General features: G+C 41.8%; 1 protein-coding gene across 1 annotated transcript in view; it reads left to right on the top strand.

Moving 5' to 3' along the window:
* LOC306968940 (protein kinase C and casein kinase II substrate protein 3) overlaps nucleotides 1-1930 on the top strand; it is a 36013-nt gene extending 34083 nt beyond the window's left edge. Inside the window, exons 8-10 of the mRNA XM_079564530.1 lie at nucleotides 54-154; nucleotides 1280-1359; nucleotides 1495-1930. Of these exons, the coding sequence (XP_079420656.1) occupies nucleotides 54-154; nucleotides 1280-1359; nucleotides 1495-1604 (291 nt within the window). The 3' untranslated portion in view covers nucleotides 1605-1930. The remainder of the gene's footprint in view (nucleotides 1-53; nucleotides 155-1279; nucleotides 1360-1494) is intronic.
* Nucleotides 1931-19544: the final 17614 nt, after the last annotated feature.

Below are 19544 nucleotides of genomic sequence, written 5' to 3'. Positions count from 1 at the left end.
AGGAAACATAAAGACATACATGGAAATAACCTGCACTTATGTTGTTGTTAAAGGAATACACACCAGAGAAGAAGCCCAAGCCTAAAAAAGTGAAGAAGGAAGTGACGGAGGCGAAGGAGGTGATGCAAGTGGAGACAGAATCAATAGAGAAAAGGTGACTTCATGACTTTATTTTGCTTCATTTTTGTGTCGTCATGTTCACTTTTATCTTTTCTTCTTCTACTGCTGAGGCGCTGATCAGCATTTCCCAGATTTATCTGCATAATAGGAAGTGTCCTACACATTTTTAAAGTCTATAAACCGTCATCGCACCCGTTATGAGCCGCACACATTACAGTCATCATGACGCCGTTGCTTTTCTTAGCCCTTTCCCAAAATGGTGGCTTTTACCTTGATTTTACTATGTGTAACTCCCCCTACTGCCAAAGGAGGGCGCTTCAAGCAGCATAGAGCAGGGGTTCAAGATAAGATTGGGGTTGGATACAATTTTTCCGAGGTCTTTTTTTTTTCTTCATGTGAAACAGCATATAACTTGTGAAATATAGTCAAATATCAGAATAAATTGCCTAAAGCTAAGCTAAAAAGGTGGGTCTTGAGCCTGCTCTTAAAAACATGAACGTTCTCTGCAGCCCTGAGCTCCTCCTCAGGTCGTTCCAGAGGCGAGGGCGTAATACTGGAAAGACGCCTCGCCATGAGTCTTTTTGTTGACTTTAGGAATAACTAGGAGACCCCTGCCGGAGGAGCGAAGGGGCCGTGAAGGTTCATAAGGTAAAAGCAGTTCAGATAAGAAGGACCAAGACCGTTAAGACATTTAAAAAACATTTAAAGAACTTTAAAATCGATCCTGAAACACACGGGGAGGCAATGCAGCGATTCTAAAACCGGTGTAATGTGGTCCCGCCTCCTTTTCTTCGTCAGGACACGAGCTGCTGAATTTTGTAAAACTTGTAGACCTGAGATCCTCTTTTTGGGTAGACCATTGGGTAGCAGGGCATTACAGTAGTCGACTGGTGATAAAAGCATGCATTAGCGTCTCCGTGTTGGCCCGAGAGACAATGGGGCGGACTCTGGCTATAAAAACCTTTCTTTGTGATATTCTTAATGTGTGGAATAAAAGTCAGAAATCCATCAGTCATGAGTCAACCTTTCTCCTCAATCGGCCAATCTTCTCTGGTCATCATCTTCCGAACTTCAGCCACATCTTCAAGTCTTTCAAATGTTTCTTGTCTCATGACGATGACTGAGGCTGTACTGACCCGTGTTCTTGATCCGTGTGCAGCGTGATGATCGGGGGAGTGAAGGTGCGAGCTCTGTACGACTACATGGGACAGGAGACTGACGAGCTCTCCTTCAAAGCAGGTAAACCCATCGGACATCCTCGTAAACCTTCGTAAAACGCTTCTGGTGGCCCTGGAAACCGCCCCGCGTACGAGTGCCCAGCCTTTACAGAGCGCTTTTATCTCACAGTAACTCTCAGTCTCCTTGTTCGTTCAGGCGAGGAGTTCTTGAAGATCGAGGACGAGGACGACCAGGGCTGGTGTCGGGGGATGAAGGACGGCGGCCTGGAGGGGCTCTATCCGGCGAACTACGTGGAGGTCGTTTAGTTCCAACCACTTTGTGCCACTTTTTACACGATCAGGCAGAACATTATGACCGCAGTGAGACATCTGAATGCTGAGGAAGACTTTGTACACGCTTTGGAGGTGAATGAACGTAGAGATGTAGAAAAAAAAAGCTCATCCCTGTGAAGAAGTTGCCTGGCCAGCCGTCCATTTCTGCTTTTTGCTTCTCTTCAAAAGCAGAAGCGTCTGGAACCGAATAAACCACTAGTAAAATAAGTTCTTAAATGTACTTAAACAAGAATGTACCTGCGTCATATCTGGCTTTTTCTCTGATTGGTTAATACACTCGAAGAAATCAGCCCTGATCCCATGATACGTGTCTTTGTACAGAATGAAAGCATGAATGGGCTTTATTGTATACACAGTGACCCCACCCCTACTGGACAGCAACATCAGCGGCTACGTTACTGTCCACCTATGTCCTTCTTCCTATCTCTTACATTCACAATTAGCAGGGTCCCACAGAAATGAAGCGAGTAAAGGACAGGATGTGACTGGAGCAGGTTAAAAACATTAGATGGAGTGACTTCACTGGAGGAAACTGGAGGGCGACGGCTAACACGAAATAAAAATGAAAACTAGTGCAAAGTTTTGAACGAGCCTGCACAAAAAAGAATATATATTTATAGTTATATTGTCCTAGGACACTGTGCATTGGCCAGGCAAGTGAAGAAGAAGTGGGATGCGACATGTTTGGAAAGCTAGGAATGAGTTTGGACCACAGCTCACATTTTAATTTAGTGGCTTCCCCTTTCATTGTTTGTCATTAGTTTAGTGTAGTTTAGTTTAGTCTTTATTGAAGGGACAGTGCAGAGACATTAAACTCAAAGACACATATGTTCTGCACCAGATTATAGCTAAATAGCTAGTTTCCAAATGCAGTCCCTGTTTACATGTACAAATGAAATAATAACAACAACAAATCAGGTATTGCTGGGGTTGCAGGTGCTAGAATGTGATGATGTCACTGGACCCAGCGGGGGGCAGGGGCCAGTTTTTCCTATTAACAGCATTGCACTTTCACAAGTCGTAGCTAAAAAGAAAATGTATGAATCAGAAAAATCATCATTAATATCAGTCACTGGGTCTATGATCTCTCTGTACAAGACCAAAAATGTCCTCAAAAATAAAATATTTTTTCCTCTAGAATGTTGTACCTGCAACCCAGCATAGGATGGTTTAATGTATGGGTTCATTTTGTCGACATACAGTATTCGTTACAAAGATTTTTACTGCAGGGATTTGGGACGTCTTGTTTAGTTATAGATCTGTAAAACTGTAAATGTAGCCTTGTTTTTTTGGGAGTTCAAATCTCAATAAAATCCTCGTGCTCAAAGCTTCAAAATATCGTTAAATGCAAGACTGGTAAATTTGGCGTCTGCAGGAGCTATTTTAAGTGTAGATGTTGCTTTGTCGGAGAAACGTTGACTCGGTGCAATAATTAAACACATTCTTGTATCCAAAAGTCTGAAAAGAGGATTCCTGAACATTTAACGCTGGTTTTAATAGAAATATAGAACATAGAAATAGAAATAGAATAGAAATCCCCATACGCACCACCACCCTTCACAAAGCGTCGTAATGTTTTGCCTGATCACTATTGTACTTCATTTTACTGTGGGCCTCACAAACCAAAGCTGCCATGTTTGCCCGTGAGGAGCTTAAAAAAAGATGTGAAAAGTCGCAGGTTGTTCCTTGAAGGATTTTAGACGATGTTTTTATTATTATTATTATTATTTTATGCGTAGACCACTTATACTGAAGCCATACACTTTGCTTTAATGCTGGACTTTGCGGTACATCTTTGGTGCTAAAACGTCATGATAGGATTTTTAAAACCACCTCAACACGTCGCTATGAACTGATAAATGTGTAGAAGACGCGGAGACTGTGATGCAAACGCACTTATGTTAGATGTCTAATGACTAATATGACGTTTTTATACCGAAAAGTTCATATTTTTTTTGTTTTAATTAGAAATGTTCATGTCATTTACTTGAGCTCAGGCCCCCATTTATATCAAAACGTTCAAAAAGTCAGCACTAATGAGTATATTATGTGTAAGATGTTTATTAAGATTATTACAAACCGTTATGAATGCTTTGTATAGACATTATATGAAAAATATGTATCACTCTTTATCAGCTTCATATTTACCTTGTACAAAGTCTGCCCCAAAGTAACAGCCTTGTCTTTGTTTCAAACTCTTGTAACAATGTTTATGTTGTTTTTTTGATATGTATCGTGTCCAACAAACTTCTTATTACATTTTTCCTTTTCTGTCTTTTTTTGAAATAAACTTGCTTTGCTGCAGTTGGTGAGTTTTTAGACTTTTTCACCTGCTTTAAACTCTTTGAGCCAACACAGAGGAGGTCCAGATGTTGTGTTTCAGGATGACACTGAAGTGGCCTGTTTTTGAAGAGGTTCAGCTACTTTTTAATTTGCGGCTGATGAAAATGGTCTCTTTTATTCATTACTGTCGGATTTAAAAGTCTATTGTAATTTGCAACAGGGGTTTCAAACCGCCATATTAAAGCAGAACTAAGTAACGTGTTGACCTTAATAAATCCTTTTCGTGGCCCCTGTGGGGGTAATACAAGTGTTTATGGGACGATTGGAGGGTCTTTCATCTCCCCCTGGTGTCTCTGGCCAGAAAACCATGTTTGCAACTTGACTGCCGCCGGACCGGAGCCACCAATACACACTAATAGAATCACGAAGAAGAAGCTAACAGGCTAACGGGCAAAGCTAACTGCGGGCTCGCGTCACTTTAAACAGTATTTACAGCCAAGTTTGAGTGAAAAAATGATTTCCATTGTATAATTGGATGTACAATATCCCTCTCTCCCTTTGCCTTTTTTGTCAGCGTAGTGTTTACTCTCACGGACAATTAATAAGTTAAAAAATTGTAGCTTGCTACGACACCTGCAGTTACGCTTATGGCCTCTAGGGGCAAGAGTTGCTTAGTACTGCTTTGAAGGAACAGGACATCATTTTTACATATGTACATTTTGCGATATGTTCTTGCCTGAGCTTAGACGAGTTGATGTGTACCTGTCTGGTTTGTGTGTGCCCTCAGTCTCGCAAAACGGACCAAAGATGTTGTTATCATTTGGCCTCTCCCAATGTATTCCTATAGCTCCAAACGGGGATGAAGTTAGAAGCGACCATGGACCAGAGTAAGTATGTAAGTATATATCAGCTCGTCTAAGCTCAGGTAAGAACATATCAGAGGGTGGCAAACGATGGCCTGTTCCTTTAACGTGGTGGAGGGTTTGAGCGTCTAATGATCCTGGGATCCCAGTTGACGGGTCAGACAGCGGTTCAGAAGCCCCTCATGAGAGGCTCAAAATGTGGCCGTTTGCTTGTGTGGCTTGTGCACTTTATAACACCGTTGAGACAAAGGGCAACTTTCAAGCAAAGAAAGTGAACAATTTTATAAACAAAACTGCAGTTGTATATTTTGGACAATGTTTTGGATTTTCAACAAACTGCGGAGGAAAGTTGTTGGGCAAGATCACTGTTTTCCAAGGAATGGCAGTTGCAATCCAACTTAATGCTTTTTAATGACATTTAAGGCTGTGATTGTTGGCACAGTTTAATGACTTGCTTTTGAATGCCTCACAGAAGCCCAGTGGGTTTAGCTCCTTGTTAAAGTAAAATAGAGTAACTTTTGTGTTTAGTCTTTAACCATGATGTAACTGATTTTGCCAAATGGAAATCTTTATTTCAAGATGCGTTAAATTCAAGACAGTCATCGAATATCGCAACTTCTCTCTCACATTGTGTCACACAGATCTGTTTGTACATCTACACAGAAAAAACATCGTAATTACTCAAAGAATACAGTAGTTTTGACTTGCCAGTGGAAAATGCAACAATCCAGACCATTTTTCCTGATATTTGTAGCATCACAGCGTATTTTATGTTGTAGCTATGGACACATGTTAGAAAGACGAGACTCTAAGTTCTCCGTAGGTGAAAACAGTTTAATTCTACGTTCCTCGGTTCCTGTTCTGATTAACTCCTCTCTCCATCTCTCTCCTCTCTGAACGGACACTAACGTTATGTGAAGAGGCAAATGCCTAAATATATTAGTTTCAAGTCAATTTTCAAGGACAACATTGTTGAAACGTTTTGAAACACTGCGTGTTATCGATCGCTTTTTATCACGTGGGATTGAAGACTCAGCCCAGATGTTTCTCAGTCGTCCTTGGACCAATATTAACTATTTAAAAACTCAGAGAAATGTTAAAATCTCAACTGTTTCCATCTTTGGGAAGCTGCTCTGCTTTATCAAATGTGCTCCAGAGAGGGAGAGAGAAGTAAGATATATATGAAATGTCCAGATCGTTTTCACAAGTTTTTGATGGTTATTTATTTCACTTCTGTTCATCACAGAGCTCCCAAAACCACACATAAGGAGTGTCTAGTTTCGTAATCAATAAAATAAAAAACAGCAAAGAGGCACTCACTGTGTTAAAATAGGACCAAAAACATTGCATTTATTTTATTGCTTATTTGGTTGGGACTGTGCAGTTTAGGAGCGGACTGGCCATATCTCCATTCTGGACGAGCACAGAAGGGCCATTGGCTCTCGGGCCACCGGTCTGGCCTTTCAACCTTCTCCTTAACCTCTTACCCACCACCTTAACCGAGCTTTACCCAAATCTGAAAGCTTAAAAGAGAAGCATTGAAATAGCGACGAAAAGGAGGGTGAAAAGCAGTGAAAAGTAATGAAAAAGCAACAAAAAACAACATAAAATGTGACAAAAAGGCAGCGATCACTTTTGTAGGCTTAAGCGTTACACCGTTGCTTTCCAGTTGAGAAGCTTTTAGATTTGGGTAAAGCTGAACTCGAGAAAAGGCACTCGGTTAAGACGGGAGGTCAGTTGTTAAAATATGTCTTTGTGGAAGTGCTTGGGCCAGGCTGGTCAGAGTCCAGGGACGTTTTTCCGTCCCAGTCCGCCCCTGTGAACACACATGGGGTTCCTGCCACACCAGACTAAATCCATGGGTTAAAGCCACTCACAATCTCAATTACACTCATTCATCCTGGCCTATTGTACATGTTTTTAGTGGAAGGGGAACCTGGAGTACCTGGAGGCGACTTACACAGAGGTAGACACACAGAAAGGCCCCATCCAGGACTTTAACTTATCAAGATTGTTTGTTTTTTTGCACTATATGGTTCGATTTATTAAATATCTCTTTATTTCATGAATATAAATTATTGGAGTCAGTGTTTACCGCACATTAACAGGTGTAGCAGAACACAAAACATGTAACATACAGCAATAACAATAACAACAACACAATAAGATTCTAAACAGTGGAGCCGGAAGGATTGTAGGACCTAGCGCAGTCGATAAGGTAATAATAGTGCATTTGTTTTTGTTCCCGTCTCCAGTAGAGAATAACGTCTGACTGACAGGCCGCAGCCTCGTGACCCGCTCCTCACCGGCCGCTCACAGGTCGAGTCCTTGACGTTTGGTGAATGTGAACAGGAGCAGAGCTGCGGGACAGTGACTCACGTCGACTCAGCTCAGATTGGCGACTAACTCTGTGACGGTTGTTGTCGTTCGAGGGGACGTTTATAAAGAGCTGGACGGACAGATTCTTTATAACCGTGACGGGTTCCAGGGCTGGTCAGTCAGAGCGAATAGCCCGACTTTAGAAGACGAGATTTCACTGAGCTCAAAGTGGAGACGCTCTCTTGTTGTCGTAACAAAGGTGTACATAACATCTCACTTTAGATCACAGCCAGCGCTCACATCTAGTTACACATTAGGCATGGTATATTATATATATTATAATATATTATTATACACATCGGACTTCACATACAACACGGACAGCTGTCATCTCCAGAAGTTCTCTGATGACTCCGCCATCGTGGGCTGTGTGTCTAAGGGGAACGACCTGGAGTACCGGTCAGTCATCATAGACTTTGTGGACTGGTGTGAGCGCAACCACCTGTGCTTGAACATCAGTAAGACAAAGGAGATGGTGATCGACTTCACGAGGAAGCCACTGCCGTACACACCGCTGAACATCCAGGGGGAGGACATTGAGGAGGTGGACAGTTTCAAGTACCTGGGTGTTCACCTCAACAATAAACTGGACTGGTCCCACAACACCAACGCCCTGTACAAGGTACAAGAAGGGCCAAAGTCGCCTCCACCTTCTGAGGAGACTGAGGTCCTTCGGAGTGAGCAGGCCTCTGCTCAGGACTTTTCATGACTCTGTGGTGGCCTCTGCTCTCCACTACGCTGCCATGTGCTGGGCCCCGGGCAGCACAGAGCGGGACAAGAACAGACAAGCTGGTCAGGAGGGCCAGCTCCGTCCTGGGCTGCCCCCTGGACTCTGTGGAGGAGGTGAGGGACAGGAGGGTGTTAGCCAAGCTCACCTCCATCATGGACAACACCTCCCACCCACTGCACGGGACTGTAGAAGAGCTGAGCAGCTCTCTCAGAGGCAGACTGAGACACCCTCAGTGCAGGACGGAGCGCTACCGCAAAGCCTTCATCCCCACTGCTGTCAGACTGTACAATAAGACTGTGAAGTAACATCTTGAACGCCGACTGTAACAAGTGAATTTCTCCTTTGTGAGATCAATAAAGGTTTATCTTATCTTATCTTATATTGTGCGCTACTTCATAAAGCTGGCACATCTGTATGACGACCAAAGCACCTGCAACTACACACTGTACAACTTTGTTACACTTTATTAACGTCTTAACCCCCACCTTAACCTTAATCTAAGTCAGCTTTGCCCAAATCCTTAAGGTCACAGCCTATAGGCCAGTGTAACGCGTCATTTGAAAGCTAAGACCTACAAAACTCATCTAAATAGAGCTCTTTCCTAACATTGTTGCTGCATTGTCGTCACTTTTTGGACATTTTTATCCATTGCTTTATTGTTGGGCTTCGTCACATTTTTGCCACATTGTGATTTTTTGTCACTTTTTTGTTGCTCTTTCATCCCACATTTTCATTGCTTTGCTTTGTCTCGTTTTCGTCTCATTTTTGTTGCAATTATTTGGTTATTATTTGGTTATTTTCTATTATTTGTTGCTATTATTTGCTATTATTATTACACAAAACTTCAAATCAAATCAAATCAAGCCCTCCCTTTAAAACAAACGAAGCCGAACTAGTGAAAAAAAAAAAAAAATCACACAATGCCAAGTAAAATTCACAAACCAGCATATATTTCAAAAAGGGTTGCCAGATTTCTATTTTTTTTTTACCTGTACTTACATGTGTAATTGCTCATTCTTGTTCCCTGTACCTACACATGGAATTTGCGGGCTGTAATCTAAAGTAATTCAGCTCCAAAATACTGAAATATTGCTAGTATTGTTCCTTTGATTCATGGAGAACCCCTAAATACTCCTTTTAGATCGATATGAAGCACAATAGTATTAGTAAAATTCATTTGTCAGTGTGTTTACATGCGCTCGAGTAATCTGGTTATTTGGCATATCCTGGTTATGACAATGTTCTGGATATGATGTTTACACGTGGACACTGATCCCTGTTTAAATGAGCTACTCCTGGATATTTAGGCTCCAGAGAGGGGCGGAGCTAATGAGCTAATTTCTGACATTTCTCCAGCACAGGGACAAGAACTATCCAAGGAAGAACTTAAAACAGTAGAGTTCTTTCCCAGCTTCAGCGACAGACGTGAGAATGACAAAAGATAAAATAAAATTGGCTTTATCCAAGAGCAGCGCTGACTTCCACCACGGAGCAAAAAGATACAAGATTTAAAAGACCAGTTACCAGATAAAATGGCTGCAGGAAAGTTTTTGCTCCTGCCGTATCTGTTTCAAAAGTTCACACATGCTCAGTACGTCAGCAATGGTGAAAAAACAGGATACTGTGTTTACATGGTACAGTATCCAGGAAACTGTGAATATCCCAGTGGGAATATCCTGGTTTCCAATAACCTGTTGGCTCATCCAGGAAACTGAAACCAGGATTCTGTGTTTACAAGAACCAGACAAAAGCAGGAAACTTAAAGTCCCCAAAAATAAAACTGTCGACTAAGACGGGAATAAGACCGAAAAGAAATTGATTGAGACTCTTGACTGACACTAAATCCTGAATCCTATGTTTAAAACAATACAATTAAGAACTCAAATTAAGGCGCTTTATTATGTGTGATGGAGGTGGCGATTTATTTTTCCAGCAAACTGTTAAATTAGTAAATCAGAATTATAACTAAGTCTCTTTATATGTATGAACTTATTAAACATAAATGAACTTGAGTTGAATGGATATGTATTGTATGTGTGTATATGTGTATACATGTGTACGTGCATGTGTGCGCAAATGGGTGTATATATTTGTGTATGTATTTGTATGTGTATGTACATATATGTGCTTATGTGGCCATACCGCCTTTGCTCTGCCCAATCCCGTCAGACCTCGGAAGCTAAGCAGGGAAGGGCCTGGCAGGACTTGGATGGGAGACCGTTTGGGAACACCAGGAAGCCTAGCGAATGTAGCGAGTGAGTGGTTGGTGGTGGTCGGAGGGGCCGATGGCGCAGACTGGTTGCCTCGCTTCCGTCAGTCTACCCCAGGGCAGCTGTGGCTACAATGGTAGCTTACCACCACCAAGTATGGAGTGAACGAATAGTGCAATGTAAAGCGTCTTTGAGTGTCCAGAAAAGCACTATCTACAACCAATGCATTATTATCATTATGTGTTGTGGATGCATGTATGTATATGCAGTGTTAATTTTGACAACATATTTTAATTTAGTTTTAGTTTTAGTCTTTTGATGAAAATGTAATTTGATTATAGTCTAGTTTTAGTCAAAAAAATATCTTCAATTTTAGTCTAGTTTTAGTCGACTAAAATTGCAAGTAAATTTAGTCGACTAAATTTAAGATGAATTTAGTCGACATTGCATTGATAATATTCATTCTAATCATATTTAATCTTGTTCCTCTGCTTCATGGAGCTGCTCCACATGAACAAAGCTCAGAGCTGATCCTTTGGCAGAGAATTTACATGATCTGAGGCTCTTTCAGACGGTCAATACAAGTTTGGATGATTTTAGTCTCTCCTTTTCATTTTTATTTAGTCTTACTTTAGTCGACTAAAATATCTGGACATTTTAGTCATAGTTTTAGTCTCATGAGAAACTTTTAATTTAGTTTTAGTCCAATTTTAGTCGTCAAAAATAACACTTTGACTAAAATTAAGACTAAATATTTTAGTCGACGAAATTAACACTGTGTACATATATGTATATGTGTCCATGTATGTATGTATGTATGTATATGTTTATAGGTGTGTAAGTATGTATGTATATGTGCTTGTTACAGAGGAACACTGTTATGTTTATAGGGTGTGGAGATGGACTATATATTTATTTACTTTTATTATATAGGATTTATTATTATTGTTGAGATTTTGTTATTTGAGACACACAAACCCAAAAATGCACAAAACCCCCCCCCAAAAAAACGTCCCCAATAATAACCAGGATACTCGAGTGCATGTAAACACACTCCTGCATTACCACCCAGTGCAATGTGCCTTTCCCCCGGTGTAAAACATGCTAAAAAGGTTAAAAAGCATATTGTGTGATGGTGCTGACTGAACGAGCAGCTCTTGTCTCCGTCTGAGCTCATGAGAGAGGCATAAATCCTGCTTCAGACACTAAAGTCACTGAGGAATGTGAGTTTCCACTAACACAATGCTCAACTCTCGACAGAGCGAGCGAAAGAGGAGGGGATGTAATGGAGTCAGTGGAAGGAATTCACTCACCTGACGACAGCGCTGTTCTTCAACACAAATGCACTAAAGCCTCTGAAAGTGGATGAAATACTGTCTACTTTCTCCTCACACTTGTTGAATACTGATGTGAGGATTCTCTCTCTCTCTCTCTCTCTGCTTTATTTAACAGCTCGTGTCAGGCTACATAACCTCGGTGACCCTTTTATTACGGGGCTTCTTAGAGATCTCCTCAGTGAAATAAAACGTATTACTCACCATGGAGCCGCCTCTTCAAAGTGCGCCCTGGTTCTTTTGAAGATGAAAGTTAGACCTGGCGTCATTCTCGCACAGGGAGACTGGACTAAACATGTCTGACCCCTCGCCAGTTAGAACTTTCCTACACTTTTCATGTCTTTGTCAATATCGGTGATCCACGAGAGCGAAACCAAAGGACAGTATCAGAGGAGGGCAGAAAATGTTATGTTTATTCATTTGCATGGAAATAGATAATGCTGCATTATTATTTTTAGATAGTTTGAAGTAGTTAGATTGAAGTTTTTACAAGGGGATCCCCAGTCGTGATCATTTTAGGAATCCGGCCAGAAATCCTTTCCAAATATAACTCATTGAGCTTTGAACATTTAAAAAGCTGTTAATTTACAAAAGCTTGCATGGGTCGGCTCCACCACCTTTAACAAGATAAATTAAATACAGAACAACTGCCTAACAACTATTTGGCCCATGAGCAGAGGCGACTGTGAGGTTCCTGTGAGGAAAACCTCCTTTGGTCAGAGTGTCCTGTCCTATAAAGGCAGTGTCCAGTGGAGCAGACGACTGACTGTGAGGGAGGCCCCCAGCTCTAAATGATTTAAAGTCACTTAAAGGAGTGGCTAAGATCAACCCAAACATGTCAACATGAATGTAAAACCTTAAAGCAATGTGCAATGCACCACAGCACTTTAAAGGGATAATTCAGGATTTTTGACATAGGGCCTCATTTCCTAGTTATCCAGAGTGTTGTTGATTTCTGGAGATATTTTGTTTGTAGTTCATGCTGTCCTTATATTTGAAGAGTTACGTGGAGCTAGGCTTGTGCGAGGCTAGCGCATTTCTATGGTATCAGCTAGCCTGCATTAAAACAGTCTGACCCGCTCCACAGAGCACCTGAGGCAAATCACTTATAACGCCAGACTAACCATATAAATGTTTGTGTCGATAGAGTAATTTTTGGAATGTAACTTACCTTCAGTTCACATGAATGATCGCATTTTGAGGGACTATTTTCTAGCAGATCACTCCGCCGGTGCGTAGCTTATACAACCACGAAGCTGATGCTGCTCAAATATAAGGTATTTTAAATGCAAAATGGTTAAAATTATTCTGTTGACACAGACATTTATATGGTTAGTCTGGTGTTATAAGTCATTTGCCTCAGGTGCACTGTGGAGCGGGTCAGACTGTTTTTAATGCAGGCTCGCTGATACCATAGAAATGCACTAGCCTTTCATTAGCCTAGCGCCACGAAACTCTTCAAATATAAGAACTGCATGAATTACAAAAAAAATAGCTCTAGAAATCAGAGACACTCTGGATAACTAGGAAATGAGGCCCTATGTCAAAAATCCTGAAATATCCCTTAAAGTAAGTTAGAATTGTATGAAATATAATGTGAATTTATTTAGATTTTAATATATTTGTAGAAATTAATGAATTCAGTGCATATGAGCTGACTTGTGAGCGTCTGACCCTTCCCCGTCCTCTGTCCTGTCCAGTCTCTTGTCCCTGTAGTTGCCTGATGTCAGTGCATCTTGTGGTCTCATTGTTCCTTGTCCTGTAGTCGTCCTGATTCCTGTATTGTTTTGTGACTTTGATGTGTCTTACTGTTAAATGTTCAATGTGAAGTTTCACATCAGCCGGTTCAGGGACAACAGATGGAAATTAGCCTATGGCTAAAATCCGACATATTTACATATTTAATATGTTCATGTACTGTCACAACTTATATGAATAAATAAAAATAAATAAAATGCTTATGGGATCCTCTGTGCTATAATGACGTTGCCAAACCCTAATCTACTTGCATTAATGCATCGCAGAGACTTCATAGATAGCACAGAATACATGCAATTACTAATTAAATCAAGAGAGGAAAAAGGAGTTGCCATAAACAAGAAACATCCAGTTGTTCATGAACCACCAAAAAGTGACAAAATAAAGCCACAGAAGAGCAACCAAAAAAACCTACAAAAATGTGTCAAAAAAGAGGCGAAAGAGCAGCACAGAAAGTGACAAAAACTCAACAAAAAAGTGGCATAAATGAGATGGAAAAAGAGCGTGAAAAAAGTGATGACAACACGACAATGCATGGGAAAAGATCAGTTCAGACCAGTTCTTCTAAGTCTTAGCTTTCAAATGATGCGTTACTCTGGCCTATAGGCTGTGAGCTGCAGTCAAGAAGCTTTTAGATTTGATTAAAGCCGGGGTTAAGAGGTAGAAGCGTGCTGCATTATCATCTTGGCTACTAAGTGTCCAGGGTTGCACTCTGCCAAAGGCCCATAGTTCCTCCAGGATCCTCAAACACTCCCCTGGTTGTCCAGCAGGGGGCCCCGTTACACCACTGTTTGGTTTTGTTTCCTCGGACGCTCCTCGCACACGTGAAGCACCGACACGGGCGTATAGAATATGAAAATGTAATAATAAAATAAAAAACTATATTTGCTCCCTCGTCGCCTCTCACGCGCTGACAGGCAGGAGTTGGGGTTGCCATGGAGACGGCGCCGGGAGGGGACGTAATTAACACGGTGCACGCGACGCGCTTCAGTGGCTCATCACATTTGGATGAAGTTAATGTAGAAATCACAAAGGCACGCGTCTCCTCCGTGTGACAGCGCGCCGCTGGAACTAATGACGTGACGGAGAAAGAAAAAAAAAAGAGTTAATAAAGAACTAATAATGGGCCAACAATGGACTGAGCGTTAATACATGTAAGTGAGAAGGGAGCTAATGATACTATATGATCTCTATAATGTCATTTGTAAACCTTTTTGAACAGGTAAAGGGGTTTGTTTCTATTTAACCGTATGTGGCGTTGAAGGGATGGGTGAAAATCAGTCAGACGACGTCCCCATGAGGACAATAAAGCATCCGGTTTCAGCATAATCTTCATCACCATTGGTAATTCCTTGCACTCCTTTGTGGTCATTTTGCCTTTACATGTTTCGACTTGGTTTATGGTTTATCTCTCTGTAATTATCTGACACAAAGTTTAACAAGTTCTTTGTCGGCACATATGGAATGGATCCGATTCTTTTCTCATAATGGTGGCCCCAAGTGGAGGAGTTCAAGTATCTCGGGGTCTTGTTCACCATTGAGGGAGGGATGGAGTGTGAGATCGACAGACGGATCGGTAAAGGCGTTGGCAGTGATAATGACTGAAAGGGCAAGATCGAGTTTTCTTGGTAGGGTAGCTGGGCGCATCCTTCGAGATATGGTGAGAAGGAGCTGCTTCATGTCGAGAGGTGGCTGTTCCGGATACCTCCCGGTCGCCTCCCCGGGAAAGTGTTCTTAGTGCGTTCCATCCGGATCCGCCCAGAACAGCTGAAGGAGGTGTTCGTGGATCAGGAAGTCTGGGCATCTCTGCTTGGATGGACGGATGAGGTCCAAAAGTGATGAAAATATTCCACAACTTGTGCTTCATTCAGTTTTCAATTCTTGTGTCCAATATTTTTTAAAGGAACAGGCCACCGTTTTTCTATACTGAGATATGTTCTTACCTGAGCTTAGACAAGTTCATACGTACCTGTCATGGAAGAGCTTGGTCGCTTCTAACTTCAGCCCCTTTTGGAGCTATAGGAATATACTGGGAGAGGCCAAATGCTAACAACATCCAGACAGTCTCAGTATGTAAAAACGGTGGCCTGTTCCTTTAAGGCAGGGGTGTTCAAACTTATTTCATGGGGGGCCGCATATTGAAGTGTACACGGGGTGAAGGGTCATAGATCAGTAGTTAGTGCTGCAAAACCTTTGACTAGCAGAGGTTTAAATTGTGCCCCATACCTCTACTGAAGCTTAAAACCTTCATGCCAGCTCTGTCTCACAATAAACTGTTAGTTCTTAGGTTAGAATTGTGTGGAATTATTACATTTCAAATAAAAAGGTCCATCTCTGGTGATGTGTACCGATATAGCAAGAGGCCGAGGGCCACCATAAATTGGTCTGAGGGCCGCATTTGGCCCCCGGGCCGCACTTTGGACACCCCTGCTTTAAGGTTTATTCAGAGGGATTTTTCAATATTTAAATGTTTAGCCTGATTTATTGAGTAAAGGTAAAATCACAATAAATATTGATGTCTTCACAATTAAGTAACTCATTCAAAAAATTAGCGAGCACATTTTCTCCAGTGCGGCCCAAATCTAAAAGCTTTTCAACTGGAGGGCAACAGTGTAGTGCGTCATTTGAAATCAAAGACCAACAAAAGTGAACGTAACTCGCTTTTTTTTGTTGCTTTACCGGCACGTTTTTGTTGCTCTTTTGTTGCTTTTTTAATAGCTTTTTTGTCGTGTTTTCGTCACATTTTTTTTGAAATTTCATCCTTGTCTTCGCCGCTATTTTGCTGCTTTTTATTTTGAAGATTTATTTTTGGGTAAAACTAAACTGGAGAAAATGTCAGTTCAGGTGGGGGTTAAGAGGTTAAACATAATATCCAAAATCTTCTCTGAACAAATCATTGTAGCTAATATGTCAACAACAAAAAAACTATAAATTCAAATCCATTATTTAGATTTAAATATGTTGTACACATGATATATTCTTAAATGACTTGCCACTAACCTACAAGGAAAGTTTCAAATTGATAACATTCAAATTACATCTCACCTTGAAAATAGGAATGTAAAATATTTTTGAAGTATAAAAGGGAAAAGAAAGATCCTGTACAACATCTGCAGCTCCAGCCCATTGCCCTCAGTCCCTTGTGCTGTTTTCAAACATTCATAAAAGTTTGGCTCTAAATACCATTAGCTCCAGACTCCGACATAATGGACTGAGAATAAAAGGTGCGGGCTGAACATTCTCTGAACCTTTCCCTTGGATGTAATGTGAACGTGGAGACTGTTGTGAAGGGAAACACCGGGCATTAACATCTGCGTAACGTTCGCAGCGTCCCGCCGCCCCCTCAGTGCAGAGTGAGGAGCGTGACTGTTGGAGCGCGTGACTCACTCCTCCTTCACAGACACAACATATGAGCCATGAGCAGCTCCAGCCCACAGAGGTCCTCCCGCTCCCCCTGCACTCCCAGAAGGAGACTGAGGATGCCCCAAGCACGGATAAATAACAAGAACGAGGATGAGCTCTGAATGTGGGAGTTTGCTTGTGTGACTTGCACATTCATTTAAAGGTGAGACACTGCAGGTGAATTGGGAAAAGTCACATTTATAGGTTTGGAACTCCGCAGGGCTGCCCTTTGTCACCGGTTCTGTTCACTACCTTTATGGACAGTATTTCTAGGCGCAGCCAGGGGTCAGAGGGCGTCCGGTTTGGGAACCTCAGGCTCTCATCTCTGTTGTTGTTCTGTTGGCTTCATCATATCAGGACCTTCAGCTGACCCGGGGCGGTTTTGCAGCCGAGTGTGAAGCGGCCGGGATGAGGATCAGCGCCTCCAAATCCGAGGCCATGGTTTCTCCACCGGAAAAAGGCAGATTCAAGTATCTCGGGGTCTTGTTCGCAAGTGAGGGATGGATGGAGCGTGAGAGTGGCTGGGCGCACCCTTCGAGATCGGATGAGGAGCTCAGTTACCCGGGTGGAGCTTGGAGTAGAGTCGCTGCTCCTTCACGTCGAAAGAGGTGGCTTTTGCGTCTGTTCGGATGCCTCCTGGCCGCCTCCTCCTGTCTGTATTGGACACTGACAGGAAGTGACATAGAAGAAGGCAAACAATTTTAAACCGTTGTCATGCCAACCCGGTTATGTCAATGGGAAGTGAGTCAAACTGTTGTGGAACTTTACCTCTATCTATGTCACTTCCTGTCAGTAGCTTAAAGCAGAACTAAGTAACTCTTGCCCCTAGAGGCCATAAGCGCCACTGTAGGTGTTGTAGCATGTTGCGTTTTTTTACTCATTAGTTGTCCGTGAGAGTAAATACTACACTGACAGAAAAGACAAAGGGAGAGAGGGATATTGTACATCCAATTACACAATGGAGGTATTTTTTTCACGAAACTTGGCTGTAAATACTGTTTAAGTGGTGCTAGCCCGCAGTTAGCTTTGCCCGTTAGCCTGTTAGCTTCTTCTTCGTGATTCTATTAGTGTGTATTGGTGCATCCAACCCGGTGGCAGTCAAGTTGCAATTGTGGTTTTCTGGCCAGAGACACCTGGGGAGATGAAAGACCCTCCAATCATCCCATTAACACTTGTATTACTCCCAGAGGGACTACGGAAAGGATTTATTTAGGTAAACAAGTTACTTAGTTCTTCTTTAAGAATTAGAAAAAAAAAATACTTTTATTCCCAACATTTCTTCATTAAGTTGCTGCTTCATTGGAATAAAATTATATGCATTACTTAGCCTTAGAACCTGTCATATGCTCTCATGTTTAAGCTGAATGCTGAAATATTACTTTCACAATAATGATTGTTTTATTTGACATAATTAACCCTCTCCCTTCTAAACCCCCTACAAAAAAATCATCAAAAAGTGTTCGCCTCAGAATCCCCCTTCCAGACTGAGATTTTCTTTACTATTTGAGACTATTACCTGGAGAAAAGCAGATCTTGTTACAAAATACTTAATAAAACAGCCAGAGCAATACTCCCTGATCTCTCTCTATCTGTCAAAAGGACCTTTGGCACAGTTTGGCAGCCGGCTTATACTTTAAACTCAGCCTGCTCCACTGATCTGACTGACAAAAGTATTATAGTTTTTTGTCATAGTCGCAGCGTCAAACCCCTGTCTCTCCTCCCCACAGGCCTCTCCCTTTCACAGACTGGCGCCCACAGCCACCTGCAGACCTGCCCACAGCACTTAGCGTCTGAGAGAGGCCTGGACAGCTCCGATCGGGCGCTAAACAACATGGCACACCTGTTTTCCCCCTGAGACGAGAGCCAGAGCGCCTGATACCAGCGCCGCGGAGCACACAGCATTCCGCCCGAGCAAATGGATCTGTGTGACAGCGCTGCACGGCACTCTTTGGTAATGTCCTATCAATGCTGACAGCTAATCTTGTAACGCATCATACCGGCCCGCTCGCAAGCACTAATTATTTCTACATCTGATCAGACTCCTGTGAGCAATAAATGGACAAAGATGTGGGCAAGCAGAGAAAAGCGAAGGCTGGTTCATTTTGGCTACGGGGAGGGATTTGGAGAAGAAGGAAGAAATAAGTCTTTGCCATTTTTCATGTCAAAGTGATTGAATAGGCCGGTGTGCTAATGAACATGCACAACAGGATTAGGGACTGTGCTGCTGACCAAGATACTTGGAAAATGCATTCAGGTGCAGTTTGTAGGTGTGTAGTTTCTACAAAAGATGGGTTGCATGTGAAACAAACAAACAAATGAACAAAAATAAAAAGAATAAATGTAGTTGAAAATTCCTACAGAGTACATGTTCTGGTGAAACTCTGAAAATTAGAATATCGTTCAAAAGTTAATTCATTTCTGTAATTCAACTTAAATGTGAAACTGATATATGATTTAGACTCAGTACATGCAAAGTGACATACAGTTATATGCATTAGTATGGGCCCCCCTTTAACTTTTCGCCATTTTGCCATACTAAACATGATACATGATTTAGATTTTTTTTTAAAGAAGTGGCCTGATGATTTCTGAATGATCACATGTTGACCTAATGACTAAACAGTGTCTACCTGTGTGTAATCTACTGTCAGTTCAAATACAGCTGCTCTGTGATGGTCTCAGAGGTCTGTTCAGAGACTATTGTGAAGCAGAAGCATCATGAAGTCCAAGAATACACCAGACAGGTCCGGGATAAAGTTATTATATAAGTATAAAGCTGGGTTAGGTAATGAAGATTTACAAAGCTTTAAACATCTCTCAAAGTCCAGTTAAATACACCATCCAGGAATGGAAAGAGTATGGCATCACTGCAAACCTACCAAGACCCGACCGTCCTCCTCAACTTACTGACCGAACAAGGACAGCGCTGACCAGAGATGTTACCAAGAAGCCTA

The sequence above is a fragment of the Gobius niger genome, assembly GCF_951799975.1.
Source record: "Gobius niger genome assembly, chromosome: 10".
Lineage (NCBI taxonomy): Eukaryota > Metazoa > Chordata > Actinopteri > Gobiiformes > Gobiidae > Gobius > Gobius niger.
The sequence above is the reverse complement of the archived record's forward strand: the minus strand, read 5'-3'. Positions and strand labels throughout refer to the sequence as shown.